The sequence below is a fragment of the Cyprinodon tularosa genome, unplaced genomic scaffold (genome assembly GCF_016077235.1).
Source record: "Cyprinodon tularosa strain WSP-4 unplaced genomic scaffold, ASM1607723v1 ctg495, whole genome shotgun sequence".
In the NCBI taxonomy this organism is placed as follows: Eukaryota; Metazoa; Chordata; class Actinopteri; order Cyprinodontiformes; family Cyprinodontidae; genus Cyprinodon; species Cyprinodon tularosa.
The window spans coordinates 865,322-884,951 of NW_024039224.1; the positions used below are offsets into that span (position 1 = coordinate 865,322).

At 37.4% G+C, this 19,630-nt stretch overlaps 1 protein-coding gene across 1 annotated transcript; it reads left to right on the forward strand.

Annotated features, from left to right (window-relative positions):
- The first annotated feature begins 4,891 nt into the window (after nucleotides 1-4,891).
- dnajb1a (DnaJ heat shock protein family (Hsp40) member B1a) lies at nucleotides 4,892-10,318 on the forward strand. The gene is made up of 3 exons (XM_038302615.1): nucleotides 4,892-5,403; nucleotides 8,250-8,812; nucleotides 8,915-10,318. Exons 1-3 carry the CDS (start codon nucleotides 5,193-5,195, stop codon nucleotides 9,143-9,145), a joined length of 1,005 nt encoding a protein of 334 aa, XP_038158543.1. The 5' UTR covers nucleotides 4,892-5,192; the 3' UTR covers nucleotides 9,146-10,318.
- The last annotated feature ends 9,312 nt before the right edge of the window (nucleotides 10,319-19,630 follow it).

The window sequence follows — 19,630 nt, forward strand, 5'->3', positions numbered from 1 at the left end:
GACGCAGTGGGTAGCACGCTTGATTCCCTGCGTGGGACGGAGGGTCTTTCAGCATTGGAGTTTGCATGTTCTCCTTATGCATGTGTGGGTTCTCTCCAGGTACTCTGGCTTCCTGCCACAGTCCAAAAACATTACTGTTAGGTTGATTGGCTTCTCTAAATTCTCCTTAGGTGTGAGTGTGTTCTCTGTTGTAGAAGTCCATCATTAGTGACCCCATGCTGTGAAGTCTGTACATCCATCATTAGATTATAAACAGAATGAATTTAGGAAATAAATAAATGAATAAATGAAATATTTACAAATTCCAGTTTAAAAAGTGCTTTGTAACTCCAATATTTTGCACATTTCAAACTGAATAATTAATGGTATTTATTAATCCATTATTAAATACTGCAGTTTGAAAATATTCTAAACCCTTAAGGAAAGTAACTTTCCTTAAGAAACATTTAAAAGGGTAAGTCCCCTTTTCATTTGCTGCATCTTCTTGTCACTTAACCCTCTCTATTTAGCATTTCTGACTACAGAGTTCAGTGCAGTTCGAGTCAAACATACTTCTTTTCACTGACTCCTCTGGGCCTCCATACAAGGCATGACTTGTTTTTGTTTGATCCATTTTTATCTCCGTTATTATTCATATTTTTCATAATAATTTGTGTTTTAGTAAACAATTGGCAGATGAAAATAGCAAAGAAGGATTCCTGGGTGTGCAACTTCTTAATTAGGTACTTAATTATTTTGAAAAAATTAGAAATAAGTCAGGTTTTTCCTTTTACTGAAACATGCATTTACATTTATCACACTGATTGAAGTCTGGGTTTTATTGCAGTTTCTCTAAATTATCCCTAGTGGGGTCGTGAGGTGTGCTTGTGCCTATCTCCAGCTGTCCACAGGTGAGAGTCGGGGTATACCCTGGACAGGTCGCCAGTCTATCACAGGGCAACACAGAGACAAACAGGAAAAACAACCATTAATGCACACACTCACACCTAAGGTAAAATTAAAGAAGCCATTAACCTATCAGTCATGTTTTTTGACTGTGGGAGGAAGCCAGAGTACCGGAGAGAAGTAATGCATGCTCAAGGAGATCATGCAAACTCCATGCAGAAAGACCACAGGCCGGGAATCAACCTAGAACCTTTTTGCTGCAAAGCAGCAGTGCTACCCACTGTTCCACTGAGCAGCTACAATACCATAACAAACAGTTTGAAGAAGAAGTAATATTTCTAGAACATTCAATCCAGGGAAGACTAACATCTGTATTAAATGTTATAACCACTGCAGAATAATATCCCTCGGATTGTTTGGTAGGTGCCTGCCAACCATGCCCATCCTGATGGGCAGCAACAATTGCTTCAATAAGGTCATTGCTGACGTGTTTGGTTATTGGCACTGTATTAATACTCATCTCAGCCGGATGCTCCGGACCATAAAGCTGCCAACACCCCTGGATGAGAGGTCCACACTTCCTGATATTTCAATCTATCAAATGCATTTTGTTGGCTGATAACTTATTAATTCTAGGAAAGCAGTGATGTTTTTGTTTTATCTTCTAACAATCAGCTTGTTCTGTTTGCATTCAACTTTACTTAATAAATAAAAGCAGTGGGTCATTTGTCCTATTATTCTTATTCAAATGTAATAAAAAACTTAAAGTTTAAATAAAAACTTGGATGGAAATAAGATGTACTCTCTGTTTTTTGAGAAATGTATTTGCTCCATCTAAAAGCTTTTTGGTTTTTCTGTCTTTGTCACACCTAAATGATTTTACATCATTACTAAAAATTTGCTGTAGATAAGCTAAGAAAATGAAAATATAAAATTATAACTTTAATAATTAATGGCAAAGGCAATCAAAATCAATCTGACCCTATAAAAAATTTAAATGGCTACTAAACAAAGTATCTGCAGGTGCCACCCATGAGGGGTAGCAAATATAATTTTAGAAAACTAACAGTTAACCTTGAACATTGCTATAGAGGAGTTTTTCTTCTGGGTTCTAAAACGTTTTGTTGGTTTTATGCCAAATCTAACAAGATGATGTTTGCCCTCAAAAAGTCCAAGTGTTACCAGGCAGCAGATTATGTTTTTTCTAAAGCCATTCGGTCCTCTTGACAGTTTTTGGCATTTGTGCTCTGTTTAGATGCCACAGCCTTTTTTTTTTTTTTTTTTTTTTTTTTATTGGATTATAAACGGTACATTTAACGTAGAAGAGTAAGGCCAGTGGTGCTTTAGATGGTGTTATCGGTTATTTGTGACCTCCTGGATCTTTCAGGGCGGAGCTAGGGGGGTGGCTATATAGTAAAGCAGGTGATTTGTTTTTCCCACGTGGACTTAAAGGTACAGAGGACGATCTTTTATTTCTGGGTGGATCATCTAAATAAGCGGTCCTCCTATTTTTCAATCATTCTGGTGATATGTTTCCATATGGCCGTCCTACGTGCTCGCCCCCAGTTAGCTCTCTTTTTCTGCGCATACGCACTTTCCGGTGTATATTTGTAGTGAGCTACGGTTTCAGAGAGTCATTGAAGCCCGCCTTTCTCCCCGCGGTTCTTTGAAAATGGCAGAGGGTCGTACGATAGAGTCCTGCAACGTGTCGGGTACCCGCGGGTCCCCGACGGGTCACCCGCTAAAATGCTCTTTTGCAGGTGAAAAATACATAAATAAAAATAAACGGGTACGCGGGGTCGGGCAGATATTTTGTTTAGTACGGGCGGGTAGTTGGTGATTTTTTTTTTAATGCGTGTGTTGTTATCGACATCAGAAATGTTATATTAATCAGGCACTGGGGTCACCCTTGTTGTAGCTTAAAGCCCTGCCAGCAGTGTGGGCTTCCCTCCAAAAAGGCCACAGTCAGTGCATACACGTCTGCTGCAGTGTTAATGGCACTGCTCTGCTGCGCAGCGTACTATAGCCTATTATTTGATGTGTTAACGGGTCGGGTTGCGGGTTAAATATCAACGGGTCAGGTCGCGTTCAGATTTGAATTGAAGATATCCGCAGGGTATCGTGAAGATATCGTGCAGGACTCTATCGTACGAGACAAAGTTTCTACGAAGTGTATGAGAAGAAAAGAAAGGCCACAGAAGAGGCAGGTATATCCCGGAATGCTTTGTGCGGAAAGCACCCCTCGCAAAGCATTATGGGATTTGTTGTAACAGCAGCCCGATGTCGCTACCCAGCAGCATACCCGCCTAATAACCAAGGGGTGCAGGGGCATGCAGGTGGAACAGCGGCTAGCGCGCACGACCCATGTACTTAGTCCTCAACGCAGCGGACCAGGGTTCAAATCTGACCTGTGGTCCTTTGCCGAATGTCTCTCCACCTCTCTCATACCCACTTTCCTGTCAGCCTACTGTCGAAAAAAAAACAAAAAAAACAAGCCACTAGTGCAAAAACTAAAAAAAAAATAAGATGGCACAGACACCATGCGGTGGAGGAAGAGTTATGTGACCAAAGGAGCAAAAAGCAGTGATCTTTGGTCCGAACCGTAAGTTAACTTAGTTTGCTATATAGTTTATCAAGATTTCGCCACACTATACAGGCGAATGTTCAGGCGCAGTAAGCTTGTATGAGTTATGAGAAATGCAACTTTTAAACAGAAGAGAAATTGACTTGTGCATGATCTCACACTTGTATTTTTTTTAATTGGAGAGGGCGGGTCTTTTAAAAGATTTGCAAAAATCTGCCAAAATATCTTCAAATGACCAACTCTTGAACAAGCAGTTCCTCTCTAAACCAGAGGGGGGCAGCAGGGATGCTCCCAAGTAGAATTTCCTAATGACATTCATTTCACATTTTGATTCTTAAATTCTATAAATCAACGATAACAAAAACAAAAATAGATATTTACATTAATATATTAAAGTTTAAGAAAACAAATTCCTCCTCTTTTCAGCGTTAGTTTTTGTGTTTTATGGGGAGAAAGGAAATATGTTTCTCTGCAGTCATTTCAGACAGGGTTTCCCAAAGTGGGGTCAGGACTCCTATGGGGGTCGCAAGATGGTTTGTATAATCATTGATGTCATTCCTGAGATATATGGAGGGACAAAATATACAATGAAAGCTAATTTATGAATTTATTTAATACATGATTTAAATATTAAAGATGCCTTTACATTGTAAAATGCACAATTTAATAATTAAAGGTCCCATGAAATACATTTAAAATGATTGATTTAATAAATACAGTTATTGAAGTATTAAAATATAAATAGAAGCTGCACATCATATGTATAAATAAATAAATAAATAAATAAATAAATAAATAAATAAATAAAGTTTTTGTATGTTTCCAGTCTATTGCATTGCTATTTTTGGTTTTACAGACTGCAAGTTTTGGAAACCCCTAATGTGGGGTGGCAGTCTTCTCTCATCCCACCCCCTAACAATCAAAGTATGATGGACCATGTGTATTAACAGTTTTTTTTTTTTTCTTGAATGATAAATTGTTTTGAGGACCTGACAAACTGAAAACACAATAAATCTTAAAAAGAAAAAAGACACTTTTCAAAGCACAGCAAAGCTCTGATAGTATATTTAAATAAAGTTTCCCTGGGTTTCATCTTGAAAACGTAATAAAAATGCCGTCATTTGGGGGACTAAGTGTGTTTCTAAATTTGTGTAATAACATTTATGTAAACAGTGTTGCTTTATTTTGAAGGGCGCGAAAGCGGAAGCCCTCCTCTTCAGCGGGGGCAGCAAATAATTTATAATTAATTACAAAAATCATATTAACTATGGGTCGTTTACATTTTTACACAAATAAAATATCAGTTTAATTTATCAAAGTTCGCCTGGTTGTTTGGTTCAGTTTTAAAAAATTGAAATCCAACGGCGCGCCTTTAAGTAGGTCAGGTGAAACCGGAAGTAGTTAGCAGGGAATCCTCTCGACCTACATTCGTCAGCTTCTTCTTCCAGAAGTTTCTGCGCCCGGCTTCTATCCAGCAAAGCAGCAACTCATCACTTAGTACACTTTGTTCTATACTTTTTAATTAGGTAAACTCGATCAAATAAATTGGCATTTCTTTCCGCGGCTCAGAGGCTTAAATCAGAAAGTTTTCTCAGGACTGTCAGTTTATTTTTCTCCCCGCGGATGGAACACGAGCTGCGGCTTTGGTGACCTGGAGTTGTAGCGCCGCACACATGAGCCCCTGGATGTCCGCGCTCACTGTGATTTTATAGCGGTCACTGTGATGGGGAAAGATTATTACAATTTGCTGGGAATAGCCAGAGGTGCGTCTGACGAGGAGATCAAAAAGGCGTACAGAAAACAGGCTCTGCGCTTCCATCCGGACAAAAACAAATCCCCCGGGGCTGAAGACAAATTCAAGGAGGTTGCAGAAGCTTATGATGTCCTCAGCGACTCCAAGAAAAGAGACATTTACGATCGATACGGAGAAGAAGGTACTGTATCCTAACCCTCTCTAACAACTTGCACAGCTGCTTCCTATTTATTTATTTATTTTTTAATATATATATATTTTATCGTTGATATTTACAGTGCATGCTTATATGTAATCCATGAGTGAGGTTTTAAAATCCTCCTGCATCAGTTGCCTCACTTTAAAAGTCTGTGAACAAAGGAGGCAGCCGCAGAAGCTGCTGGAAAACATGAGCTGTTCTGGCTCAGCTTGCAGTTCTGCTGCAACAAAAAGCGAAATTTACACCAGTTTATACTTTAACGATTAATTTGTGTTTTGTGGTGTTGATGCACACAGGTAGATGTCATGTTTATGTGGGTTAAAATCGGGGCTGATCCCAAATATAAGCGACTTTAAAGGCACACTATGCAACATTTTTCAGTTAATTAATGTGTTCCATAACGTTTTGGATGATTAAATGAGTCATTTCAGGTTGAACAAAGGTATTCTCGGCCGCCCTGGTGGTCTGTGGGGGAAATACTGCACTTGCAACTGCAGGAGCACCGACCCGCACCCACAGGCTCAGAAGTCTCGTGAGAGTCAGTCTTGCTTTACGGCCGAGAACTGCTACACCCCCCAGTTAAAAGCATTCTCGTTGCTAGCACAGTGGCGATCCTTGTGCAGTTATGCTACGTTCACGCAGCAAAAGCAGCAAAATCGTGTCTGCTGCTTCCTTTTTGCTGCTTGAACCAGTTAGTTCTGACGCTCTGGCTGTGCGGTGCAAAAGTGTGTCTGACGCGCGTTGGGCGGAGCTTCACTATCCTTTCTCTGCCTTGCAGCTATATTTGCTGTGATCATTTGGAATAAAGTAGTTTTAATATGTGTTTAAATGAGAAAATACACCTGAAAACGTAATCAGTGCCGTCAGTTCATTCAGATTATTATCCTGCCTTCAATATTTTTTCTGTCGGAGCCGCTCAGACCCCCACATACCAGCGGTGCGCCGACAGAAGGAACCCCTTCATCAGCAGCCTCTGGCCAGGTCACGTCCTCGCGGTTCACCGCGGCAGCTGGTAGGTGTTTTTCATCTAAATAATCCAAACTGCATATTCTGTCGGCAGATTTCTGCATTTTAAGTTAATTTAGGCGTCAATAAACTGTTTAAGAGGAGAGAGATCATAGCCTCTGATCATCAGCGCTGTGTCTCTCTCCCTGCTTCAGCTGCTCAGACGCGCTGGGCCTGCTGCGCCTTGACGCGCGTCAACCATTGACTTTGCATGTAAACTCGCTGCTTCTGTCGCGCCAGCTGCGGTGTGAACGCAGCATTAGTCATTCGTTGCGTTCGCCTGTCTGCTAAGCTCAAAACAACCGCGCCTGGCTTGACGGAGAAACCAGGAGAACAGCTGTGCATATTTATGACAGTGCACTTTTACTTTCGCCCTCTGGGGGGAGTCTCGCTGGAAAATCAACACCGGTTGCATAGTGTACCTTTAAGGACTCTGGTTGTAAAACATTATTTAGACACCAGAGGGCGCTGTTTCTTCTATGTAACTTTACTTATTCCACAGCTCTACTGGCATAAAATCTGTTATTAAAGGGGCTCCTATTCACCCCTAACTTCTGTTTCTTCTCTTTTCCCACTTTAATATGTTTAAGAATAACTAAAGTTGTATGATTGTTTTATTTATAAGTGGGGGAAATGAAAATCAAGTCTTTAACCACAGCCAATAGTGTTATTGGAATCCAGGACAAGAACTTAACACCTTGTAACATAAAAAAAAAATATGGATATTTTGATGGCAAAAGTCAATGTGACGGCAAGAAATGCCACCTTGCCTGAATATATTAAGAAAATTCACAAAAGTGCTTCTATAAGAAATTAATGAAAAAACACTTTTTTCACTTACAACATAACCTTAGATGCATGAACGCATTATTTTAGTTTAGATACCTAAATATAATTGTTAACTAGGCTTAACTTTTTAACTTTACAATAAGATGTTTACCTTTTTTTCTTGACTTGTTAACTTTTTTTTCCAACTTAATTTATAGTAGGTAATATCATCTAATTGGTCAAATACAAAAATAAGATGTACAGCCATGTAGCAGCAACTTTGCTGAATGGCTGGATATAGATCTTATGCTTCTAGACTTATGCAAGTGATCAAAAATAATAACTTGCCCTATAAAGGGTTAATTTCCATTTTATAGATATGCATAGCAGTCCTTTTATTGTTGCTTTTAGCTCTAAAGTATCAATCAATCACTTGTTTCAAGTTTTCCCTCCATTAATCTGACTGTTGCTCAAAAAAGAGGTTATTTAAACTAAAGCGGAAGTCTTAACAGGGGGTCCACTGAGGTACTGCAGGTCGCGAAAGTTTTGGTTGCCTAGACTTTTTTAAATTTTGTTTTTTTTATATTCCCCCCTGCAATTTTTTCCACTAATCTTCAAATACACATAAACATGAATTTAACACACTGTAGTAAACCGATAAATGGGGCATTGAAGATGTCTTTCAGTCATCAATGCACAGATTCAGCGACACACAGGAGCTCTTTCAAGCTGGGCACCGTTTCAGTCACAACACCTGTCCCATCGACCAGGAATCAGAATCAGAAATACTTTAATAATCCCAGGGAGAAATGACTTTCAAATTTACCTCATCTGTTATAGAGTGACTATAGGACCACTTTGATATAACCCAATTTCATGCAATATATATAATTAGGGGGTCCTCCCTCCATCTCTCCATCAGTTTGGGTCCTTGGTCTGAAAACGTTGAAGACCTCTGAATTAAAGTATTCAAAATGAAATAGGACTGCAGGACTGACTGTTGATGCTATTGTGCAGAGGCTTAAAACTAAAACCTTTTCTTTCTTTTTGAACAGGATTAAAGGGTTCAAGCGACGGCGGAGAGCACTGTGGCCCCACTTTCAACTACACGTTCAACGGAGACCCTCATGCAATATTTGCGGAGTTCTTTGGTGGACGCAGCCCCTTCGATCACTTCTTCTCCTCCTCCATTGACGGCGACATCGATGATCCTTTCTCTGCGTTCGGTATGGGAGGAATGGGGGGGTTTCATAGGTCCTTTAAAGGCCACCCCGGGGGTCTGCACAGGGCGCAGGAGAGGAGGCAGGATCCGCCCGTGGTGCACGAGCTGAAGGTGAGCCTGGAGGAGGTTTTCACCGGGTGCATGAAAAAGATGAAGATTTCCCGCAAGAGACTGAACCCAGACGGCTGCACCATGCGCAAAGAGGACAAGATTTTAACAGTAAATATTAAACGTGGATGGAAAGAGGGGACGAAGATCACTTTCCCCAAGGAGGGCGATGAAACTCCGACCAACATTCCAGCCGACGTGGTTTTTGTTGTTAAGGACAAACCCCACCCGGTGTTCAGGAGAGACGGATCAGATATAGTTTACCCTGCAAAAATCTCACTTAGAGAGGTAAGAAAAATATAATCATTTTCCTACGACTTAAAATGTAAAGTTTTGTCGATTCTAAATAAAGTTCACATAATTTCCTCGTGTTTGGGTGTCTGTCTGCAGGCGTTGTGCGGATGCACGGTTAAGGCGCCCACTCTGGACGGTCGCACCATCACCGTGAGCTCCAGGGAAGTTGTGAAGCCCGGGACGAAGAAGCGCATCGCAGGGGAGGGGCTTCCTCTATCCAAGTGTCCGGAAAAAAGAGGCGACATGATCTTGGACTTCTCTGTAAAATTTCCCGACAAACTGGGGGAAAGCACGCGAGACGCACTGGAGCAGATTCTCCCCATGTGACCGAAGGACATTTTAACAAGCTAACATTTCCAGGGCCGCTCGGCGTCGTGGTTTGGCCTGAACGACTTAGGCTTGGGTTTTACTCCTGTTGGGTTTTCAGGACCGAATTTTGGTTTTATTCGATGGAAGAAGATGCAACCATTGCAAAAACAAAATATTTTAAGTTTGCACAGCTAATGGCGTTTAGTGGCAGAGGATTATTTTTTGTTATTGGGAAGTTTAGAAGTGACATTCAGCCAGCTACTTCATACCTCAGATGCACTGATGCATGCTTGAGTGTAGCTGTACATGGATCAAAGCTTCCCAGATGCAAAATCATATTATCTATTTAGTGTCAGTAAAAAAGCACCCTCTAAAATAAGAACATAAAGCATATAAGAACCTCAAGTTCTAATAAATAGGGTGTTAAGATCCCCTCCAGATAACATGATTTCCTGTCTGGGAAGGACATTTTAGCAGCGAAAATATCTTTACCAGATCGGTAAAAGAGCTTCAAGCTGTTTAAACAAAGTTTTTTTTCCGTATGTACATCATTGTTTTGTGCCAAGCAACTGTCTGTATAATTAAATTATACCTAATGTAAATCCTGCTGCCGTGTCTGATTGACAATAACCGTGATCATCGATTTTCCCTTTTCAACAATGTAAATGATTATTATGTTAGACCAATAAATGCTTATTTAATACAGGAATAAATTAGTGCTTTTGGTCTAAAAAGCTTTGCTTCCTACTGACTGCCGACATTTTAGTCTAAGTTACTCACTTCCTGGGGGGGAGGGGGAGAGTAGATCCATAGACTAGAGTGATCACTGCTAGATTGTTGGCGTAAGAATGATTATTGTGGTTAAAAAGTCAGGGAATATTTCAGCTTTTATGTGACAGGTTTGACTTGCTGCTTCCTCTAATTTTCGCAGGGTTTCAGCTTTCGGACGCAGACAGGAGGTTAAAACCATTGGATGTGTCATCTCTGGGTTGTTTGTTTTTCTGTATGTAAAACTCCTGCAAACTTTGTTCCTTTTTTAAGGGGGATATTAAAAGCATTCATTTATTTTTTGTACTTTTCAAACTGTGGCTGAAGATTTAAAATCCTTTGATTTTTAACAGGAAGGCTTTCATCATGGGATCATTTTTTTTAATCCTTTATGGTTTTACATTAAAGAAACGGTAAAGCACAGCTTGATGGCTTCAGGTGTGTCTTTTTTTTCTGTTTTATTTTCATTTGGGGTGAATATTATAGTATTTCAATAGATGGGGTGTCTTTTTGTTCATTTTTATTAATATTAGACCCTTGCAACACCTTAAGGCTCTTAAAACAAAACTGTTCTGTGGAATAACTACTATATAATAAATATTTAACTGTAAAAAGCAGCTACAGCCAAGGTAAACCAATATATGTACATGAATTGGACAAATCCCTTTGTCAAAAATTAGTTCAATAACAGAGTTTTGCTTGAAATATTTTCTCAAAATAACAATATATTCCTGGAACATGTATTTTATTTATTTTTTTTCCGCTCACCGTATCGAGATTATTCCTTCTCATTTATTAAAATGAAAGGAAAAACAGAAATGTTTAAACATTTCTTGAATTGTAATGGAAATAAGGGTCTCTCATTTGATTTCCCGTATAAAATATTTAGTATTTCTGTTCAAAAGGAGAGGATGTTAATCATTGATGGCACAGAATAATGTTTTAATTGTTAATGCTAACTTTGACTTAAAAGGGTCACAAATAGTAACTGAAAAAAAAGCCAAAAATTCTGATATTTATTCCAAAAAAAAATGTATTTTTAACATAGTAATTTTATGGCTTACAGAAAAAACACACACAGAGGTAAAGATTGGTCATTGGCGAAGAAGCTGACTGTTGACATGTTTTTATATCCAAGAAGATTAATGGGATATTAATGTTTTGATAAAAGAAAATGAGTCATATATAAATACTCTAAAGTATGCATTCCCTTCAGTAGAATCACATTAAGGATCAAAAATAAAAAAAATATTAATAATGCACTGATAAGTATTTCAGAAACAATTTTTTAAACAATTTTATTATAATGTCACGTCACTCAGAGTGAAGTGCCTTTAAATCATATATGCATTTCATTTATGAGTTGATTTACTGAAATAACACATTTTAAAAATTTGATTATTTATTTTCACCGAAGTTTAATTTGTTTTTAAAGATTTTTTTCAAGGAATGAACTAGAACTTTGCACTAGTGAACTAGATATAGCATATGTTTAATTAAACTAAAAGAAAGCAGATATTGTAATAGTTTTGCATCAGGTTTAATACATAAAAATGAAGTAGCTCCCCAGTTACATGCTGTTACTGACACTGCTTAGCAAAGATGAACTCAAACTAGAAAAAGCTGTTTCGGAGAAACATCAAAGTGGGAATGCTTTTGCTGAATGAAAAAAGCTGAAATTACCTGAAGAACATATAAAAATGTGATAGGAAGTCATCAGAAACTTCAAACTGCAGAAAACAATTGAATCATCTGAAGATTTTGTAGGGTAGAATCATTTGGCAGTAAAATGGCAGAAACAAACTCATCTTAAAAGCTGCACAGCCAAACCATACATGATATCAAAAAATGTCTTGAATGTGGGCACTAGAAGGGTCTTTAATATAATGTCTCCCAAGTTTCTAGACAAATGTATAAAGAAATTTTGAAGGGGGGCCACCTACTGCCCAGAAACATGTCAGGCGTGTGATGAATTAGCAGCAAACAGAAAAGCTTAATTCCTGTCCAGAAAGAGAGCAGAATGAAGCCAAAGTTCTCAGCATAGGCTGAAAAATATTAAATTAGCTGAATCAAAAAAAAATTACAATGAAAAACTTGAATCTTATCTGGTTGAAAAAAATAAAGTACCAAGGATGGAAAAAAAATTTAAGAAAGGATTGAATAATATTAACATTTTAAAACATAGTGGAAATGTCAAATTTGGCAAAACAATTGAAAATTTTATTTAAAATGTGTGGGTTATACAAAAAAAACAGTGTATTTTGGGGAATTAAATCTACAACCTATTTGCAAGACTACCATAAAAAGCAGGGGAAGGACAAAAGGGGAACTAAGAAAAACTAAACCACTTAAGGGCAAATTTTATCAAAAAATTAAACCCGCGTTACGAGCCGCGGGGGAGAAACCCGTTGGCAGCTTAGCGCATGTTACAAGTGACAATCTTTTTTACATGTAAATCTTAGAACCTGATTAAGAAATATCCTGATTTTCTAAACAGCCTTTGGGTAGTGTAATTTGAAAAAATTGGTTTGACTTTGGGCATAGCAACAACCATAGGGCCAATGAAGATGTGCAAAGAAAAAGGGTTTTTTATTTTGTGGGTTCCCTTTATCTTATTTTGAATCTATCATGGATGTTTCGGGGTCTGCCCAGCAGGATATAAATCCATTTCTAAATATGAAACACTTGTTTTCCCATTTATTGGGGAATAGATCTCTTTAGAGCGAAAGGGGAGACTTTTTTTGTAAATTACCCGGGGGAGGGTTGGAAAAGGGCCCTAGGTCTAATAAAACAACTGGTAGATTTGGGGTCATAAGCGACCCCTTTTGCATCAATTAATCAAAAGTAAATTAAGGCTTTTTTTTGTGGGGGCCCGGGATCTTATTTTGAAAGTCTACATGGTTTGGGTGTTAGGAAAAAGGGGTTTAAACCCAGCAGTGACACTTATGACTTTCCAATCATTAAATCATCTTTCCCCCCTTTTTTAGGGAAATAGATAAAATGCAATGGGAGGCTTTTATTTTTAAATTGCTGTGGGGGTTTTTTAAAAAACCCAGAGCCTCTTTTTTAAAAAAGTGGTTGATTTTGGGGTCATAATGTTACCATAGCGGGGAAAAAAATATGAGTTTAATGTAGATTTTTATTTTGAAGGTCCCCGGAGTCTTATTTAAAGTCATCGGGGTTCGTGTGAAGGGAAGGTCAGGGCCATACCCAATTGTATCCACTTCCTAATTTAAACATTTTTTTCTCCCTCCATAATTAAAATGTGTATAAAGGGGTGGGGTAAAATCTCTTGAAGCATGGTTCCCTTTGACGACGTTAACGAGCCTGTCAGTACAGAGAGACATCGCACACTTTCGTTCCTTAGTTCTCGGGGTTTTTTTTGAATGGGATTTATCACTCCAAACAAACGATGCTGAAGACAACCTAAAATTTTTTAAAAAATTCTTTCATCAAAGGGCGAGAGCTACCCTTTTGTCCCTTTTGGGGGAACTTTCAGGATGTACTCATTCACCCCCCTTAATGGGAAGGAGGAAAAAAATTTTTTAAAATCCTGCGGTCTCATTGAAACATCACACAATGGTAAGCAAACTCTCAAAAAGCAAAACTTTCCCTCCGACAAACAGCGGTGACCAAAAAACCGTATTAGTTTTAAAAAAAATTCTTTCACCGGACGCAGCCATCTTTGGACACAACTGGTGTAACGTTCATATTTCACAATATTTCGTTAGCGTTGACATGTAAAAAAGGTATAATTGCAAAATCTTGATTTTGGGTTGGGACAGATTGTTACCCCCCCAACAAACCTTTTTCCTAGCTAAACATAAAAAAACGCACACTTCCTTCAATGTGATGCGGGAAGGTCTGGAACAACTTCCCCAACTCATGTTGCTACGTCAATGGTTCCCAAGGGGAGCGATACAAAAAGCTGTTTTTTTGAATTTCATTCGTTTTCAGAACCCTTTTAGGTTTTTCTATGGGGAAGTTTGACTTTCTCGGGTTGGGCCCAAACTGGGGAAAACCAAAAAGCCACACAAATGGGGGTTACATTTCCTAATCCTGACAAAAATCCTCTTTTGTTTAAAAAATTTTCTACAAAGTAAAAAATGGCGAGGATTTTGAAGCGTTCGGGCATATGAAATGTTTGAAAACCTAGAGTGCACCTCCTGCACAAAAACCGCCATAACTTCCTTAAAATAAATTAAAAATCTTTAAAATTTTTTAAAAAATTTTAAGCTTCACTAAAAAACAAAACTGTAAAATAGAAAAACTGGTAAAATTAGCAAAAAGAAAAAAAACAAACTTTTTTTCAAAAGTTAATGGTTTTTTTTAGCTGAAAGAAAGCTGAATAGTTAAAGGGAAAAAGTGTGAAGTTTAGGGGGAATTTTTAATTTTAAATGTATTTAAAAGGGGGGAAAAAAACCCAAAAAAAGCTAAAAAATTTAAAAAAAGAAAAAACTGAATTATCCAATAAAACAGCAGGTGGAGGCAAGGCTGAACTTTTTTGATACCAAATTTTTGAAACGGCGAAAAAAACATTAGAACGGAAAAACGTCGGAAAGTAAATTAAAAATTAAACAAAAAAGCTGTTTCGGGAAAACAAAAAAGGGGGAATGCTTTTGCAATTAAAAAGCAAAAAATTACCTGAAAACAAAAAAATGTGATAGAACAAAAAACTCAAACTGCAGAAAAAAATTGAATCCTGAAGATTTTTGGGGGAAACATTTGGCGTAAAAAGGGCAAAAACAACTCACTAAAAAGTGCCACAACCCAACATTTCAAAAAATGCTTAAGGGGCACTAAAGGGTCTTAATAAATTCTCACAAGTTTCTAAAAAAAATGTAAAAAAAATTTTGGGGGGGGGGTTTACCTATTTCCAAAACAGTGGGGCGTTTTAAATTAGCAGCAAACAAAAAGCTTAATTCCTGCCAAAAACGACAGAATAACCAAAAGTCACAACATAGGCTGAAAATATGAAATTAGCGAAGTGAAAAGAAATTACAAAGAAAAAAAAAAACAATCTGTTGAAAAAAAAAATTTTTAGAGCTTAAAGGGAGGGGAAGTAAAATGTTGAGACATTTTTGAATAAGTCTTAACATTTTGAAACAATGTGAAATGTCAAACTGAAAAAACATTGGGAAAATTTAATTAAAATGTGTCTTTTGTCGCTAAAGAAAACATGCACCTTTAAGGGGATTGAAATCAAAAACCTATTGCAAGACGACCAAGAACAGGGGAAGGACAAGAAGAAGTTTTAAAAGAAAGAGAGCTAAACCACTTAAGGAGCTAATTTATATAAAATTAACCTCGTTATGGCCCTGTGGTAAGAAAAGAAACCGTTTGTTTGGGCGCATGTTACGGGTTAGCAGATGCTTTTTTTTACAATATAAACTTAAAACCTATTAAAAATATGCACTGGGGTGTGGTCAACGGGGCCTTGGAGTGTAATTGAAGAATTGGGTTGTTTTTGGGTCATAGCTAAACCATAGGGCAAAATAAGATGTCAAAGGAAGAGCTTTTAAATTTTGAGGTTCCCTTTAGCTTATTTTGAAAGTCATCATGGTTGTGCCCAAGGAAAGGGGTCATGCCAAGCAGTGATAAAGAATCCATTTCCAAATAAAAACACGGGTTTTTTCCAGTTTTTGGGTGAATAATGCTGTATTAAGCGAAAGGGGAAGACTTTTTTTGTAAAAATTTTGCCCGGGGTATTTTTAAAAAAGGCCTAATCAATAGTAACAACGGGTATTTGGGGGTCATAATGCTGGCCATTTTGCACAATTAAAAACGTATAAATAGGGGTTTTTTTTTGTAGGGTAACTGAAGTCTTTTTTTAAATCTACGGGTTTTTTTGAAAAAGGTCAGACCCAGCATGATATTTGATGTTTTTCCCAAACGTTAAATTATTTTTTTCCCTTTTTTTTAAGGGCAGTAATAAATTTGGCAAGGGAGGCTTTTTTTTTAAAATTTTCCATGGGGTTGGGTTTTGAAAACCCCCTAAACCATTTTTAAAAAAGGGGTTGATTTTGGGGCCCTAATGTTGACCATACTAAAAAAATAAGTTTTAATTAGGAGTTTTTTTTAAAGGGCCCCCCCGGTCTATTTTGAAAGTCTATCGGGTTGCTTGAAAGGGGGGCCCATGGCCAATCATTTTGATCCACTTCCAAGTTAAATCTGTTGTCTCCCTCCTTGAAAAAATGTGCGTTTAAATGGTGGGTTTAAAATCCTTGGGTTTTTGAAACCGGGCCCTTCATGACAGGGGGAAAACGCGCAACTTTCGTTTTCCTTTCCCCCTTTTTAGGGTTTTTTGTGGGAATCAGTCCGAAACAACATGTAACAAACCGAAAGGTACAAAAAAATTCTTTTCAGACAAAAGCAAGAAAAAAACTATCCTTTTGTCTCCGATTGGGGTAATTTAAAGGGTGTAGTCATTCAAAAACCCTTAATGGGGAAGGGAGGAAAAAAAGGTTTGAGAAATCCTGCTGGTCCTTGAATAACTGCAGGACAATGGAAAGGCAAAACTCTAAAAAAGCAAAACTTTCCCCGAAAAAACCCGAGCGGTGGCCAAAAGGGGATTAGGTATTCAAAAAAACCCAAAACCGGGAGCCAGCCACTTGGCACCGGGGTTCTTTCCCTATTTCTAAAAATATTTCGTTTAGGGTGGTGACGATTAAAAAAGTGTATAATTGTCAAAACTTATTTTGGGTTCGGACAGATTTTGAGGGAACCCAAATCCTTTTTTCTGCAAAATGAAAAAAAATAAAACCACTTCCTTCAATGTGAGTGCTAAAGGTCTGAAAAAACTTCCACAAGGCCGGTTTTGCTATGTCAAAAACTTTCCCCCCCAAAGGGGCGATACGAAAAAGTCTTTTTTTTTTGAATTTTCAGTTGGGTTTTTCAGAGAGCTCTCATTGGATTTCTATTGGAGAATTGGACTTCTTCGTGGTCGGGGGGCCAACGTCGAAAAACCTAAAAATCCACACAATGGGGGTTTACTTTTTCCTGAACCGAAAAAAAAAATCCCTCTTTTTTGATTAAAATTTATCAATGGGGTAAAAAAACGAGTGTTGAACGTTGGGCATGAGTAAAATGTTTAAAAACCCTAGAGGGGGGCATACTCAGCATAAACTTTTCCCCCAAACTTCCATTAAAAAATTTGAAAATCTTTAAATTTTTTTTTAAAGTTTAAAGCTTCACGAAAAAAACTGAAAAATTAGCAGAAACCCGGGTTAAACGTAATAGCAGAAAGATACTGAAACATTTTTAAAATTTGAAGGGGTTTTCTAGCTGAAAGTATGCTGAACTAGTTAAAGGTAAAAGTCAAAATTTTAGCAAATTTTGCTGAAATCTAAGAATTCTAAAAAGTTAAAGGGGAAAAAAAAAAAACCAAAAAAGCGAAATATCGCAAAACTACAAAAATATCTTCCCAAAAGACAGGGCAAATCTCCTAAACCAAGCTGAACGTTTGATCCCAAAAATTTGTTGAAATCAGTTGAAAACTGCGGGACTAGTTAAAAGTCAAAAAAATTAAAAGTAAAAAAAAATAAGTGGAATGCATAAGCATTCCCACTTGACAGAAAAATTTTGCTTTTTCCGCGAAAATCATGTGAATGCTGTACGGCTAAACTGAACTGTAAGGAAAAAAGGAAAAAAAAGCAAAAATTTTAAAGTAAAAAGCCTGAAAGGATGAATACAAAAAATGCAAATTTAATTTTTCTTAAAATACTGAAGCCACACGAAACAGGCAGGCATTAAAATTAAACAGCAACAAAAACTTAATGCTTTCCAAAAGAAGCAAATAAAAGAAAAAAGGGAAAAAATTGCAAAATTTCCTAAAATAGCAAAAACTACAAAAAAATAAAAAAGTGAAACTAACTATTTAAACAAAAATATACTTTTAAGGGTAGGGCGATAAGTTTAAAAAGTATAAAAAAAGTTTAAAATCTGAAAACAATTTTAAATGTCTACTTGTAAAAAAAATTTAAATTTAATTTTAAAAGTTCATTGATAACATAGAAAAAACAGTTCAACCCTTAAAGCTGAAAAACCACAAACCAAAGTACAAACGACCATGAAGCCAAAACAAGAGAGAAACTTTAAAAAAGAGAGCTAATCCATTTGGACTAATTTATCAAATAATTTAACCTGCATTTACGAGCCGCTGTTTGATGACAGCACCCTTGGACTTGGGCTGCTGTTAGAGGGAGCAATGCTTTATTCTGTAAACTTAAAACCGATTTAAAAAATACCTGAGGGGGTGTGGAAAAACCCTGGGGGATATAATTTAAAGGGAAATTGGGGATTTTGGGCTTCTACGACCCCAAACAATTTAATGATGATGTGGGAAAAGCTTTTATTTTGGAGAGCCCAGGTTCTTTTTTTGAAGTCAACTGGAAGGTGTCGGGAAGGGCGCCCACAGGAATAGAAATCCTTTCTAAATATAAACACTTGTTTTCCATGTTATTTGGGGTAGAGGCCTGTTTAAACATAAAAAGGGGAAATTTTTTTGGGGGAAAAACTCCAGGATTTTTTGAAAAATTAACAATAAAAAAAAATGGGGAAATTTGGGCATAATCTAGCCCATTTGCATCAATTAAAACCGGATAATAAACTTTTATTTTTTAGGCACGGAGTTTTTTAAATTCATCATGGGTGTTGTCAAGGGGGAAGGGGCTGCCCCGCAGTGATTAGAAACCATTTCAAAAGAAATCCTTTTTCCAGTTTTGGGGTGATAATGCCTGTTAAGCGAAAGGGAGACTTTTTTTGTGAAATTTTACTCCATATGTTTTAAAAGGCCCAGGCTAAAGAAAAGCTGGGGAATTTGGGTCATAAGCTGACCATTTGCATTTTTTTAATCACAAAAAAATAAGAGGGGTTTTATTTTTGTAGGGTTCTGATCTTTTTAAAATTGCATGGTTGTGGTTAAAAAGGCAGACCCAGCATGATACTGATGACTTTTAAACCTTAAAAACACTCTTTCCCCTTTTTTATTAGGGCAGTAAGAAATGGGAAAGGGGGGGCTTTTATTTTGAAAATTTTTCTTGGGGGTGTTTTGAAAAAAAACCCCAGAGTCTTATTTTTAAAAAAGTGGTTTAGTTTTACCATAAGTTAGCCCCCTACTGGGGAAAAAAAAATGGTTTAATTAGGACTTTTATTTTGAAGGGGCCCCGAGTCTATTTTAAATCTATCAGGTTTCGTGTGAAGGGAAAGGGGCAGGCCATGTCTATTTTTCCACTTCCTAAGTTAAATCATTTGTCCCCCCTCCTTTAAATTAAAAAGTGCTGTTTGGGGGTGAGGGAAAATCCTTTTAAAACGGTTTTCCTTGACGACTTAACGACCTTCTGACAAAACACATCGCATCACTTTTGTTCCCTTATTTCAGCTTTTTGAAGGGTTACCTCCGAAAAAAACAAGTGCTAAGACAAACCGAAATGGGTTTTAAAAAATTCTTTCAGTCTAAGCAGAGCATCCTTTGGGCTCCGGGTTGGGGGGAACTTTATGCTGTAGCTCATTCACAACCCTTAAGGGAAAGAAAAAAAGGTTTTAGAAAAACCTACTTTCATTGATTTTCAGCATCCAAAGTAACAAATCCAAAAGCAAAACTTCCCCCAACAAACGACTGACCCAAAACCGTATTAGGTATTTAAAAAATTTTTTAAAACCGGGCGCACAATCTTTTTGGGCTAAACTGGTGTAACGTTTATATTTCTACAAATTTTTTCTAGGGTGGGGACGATG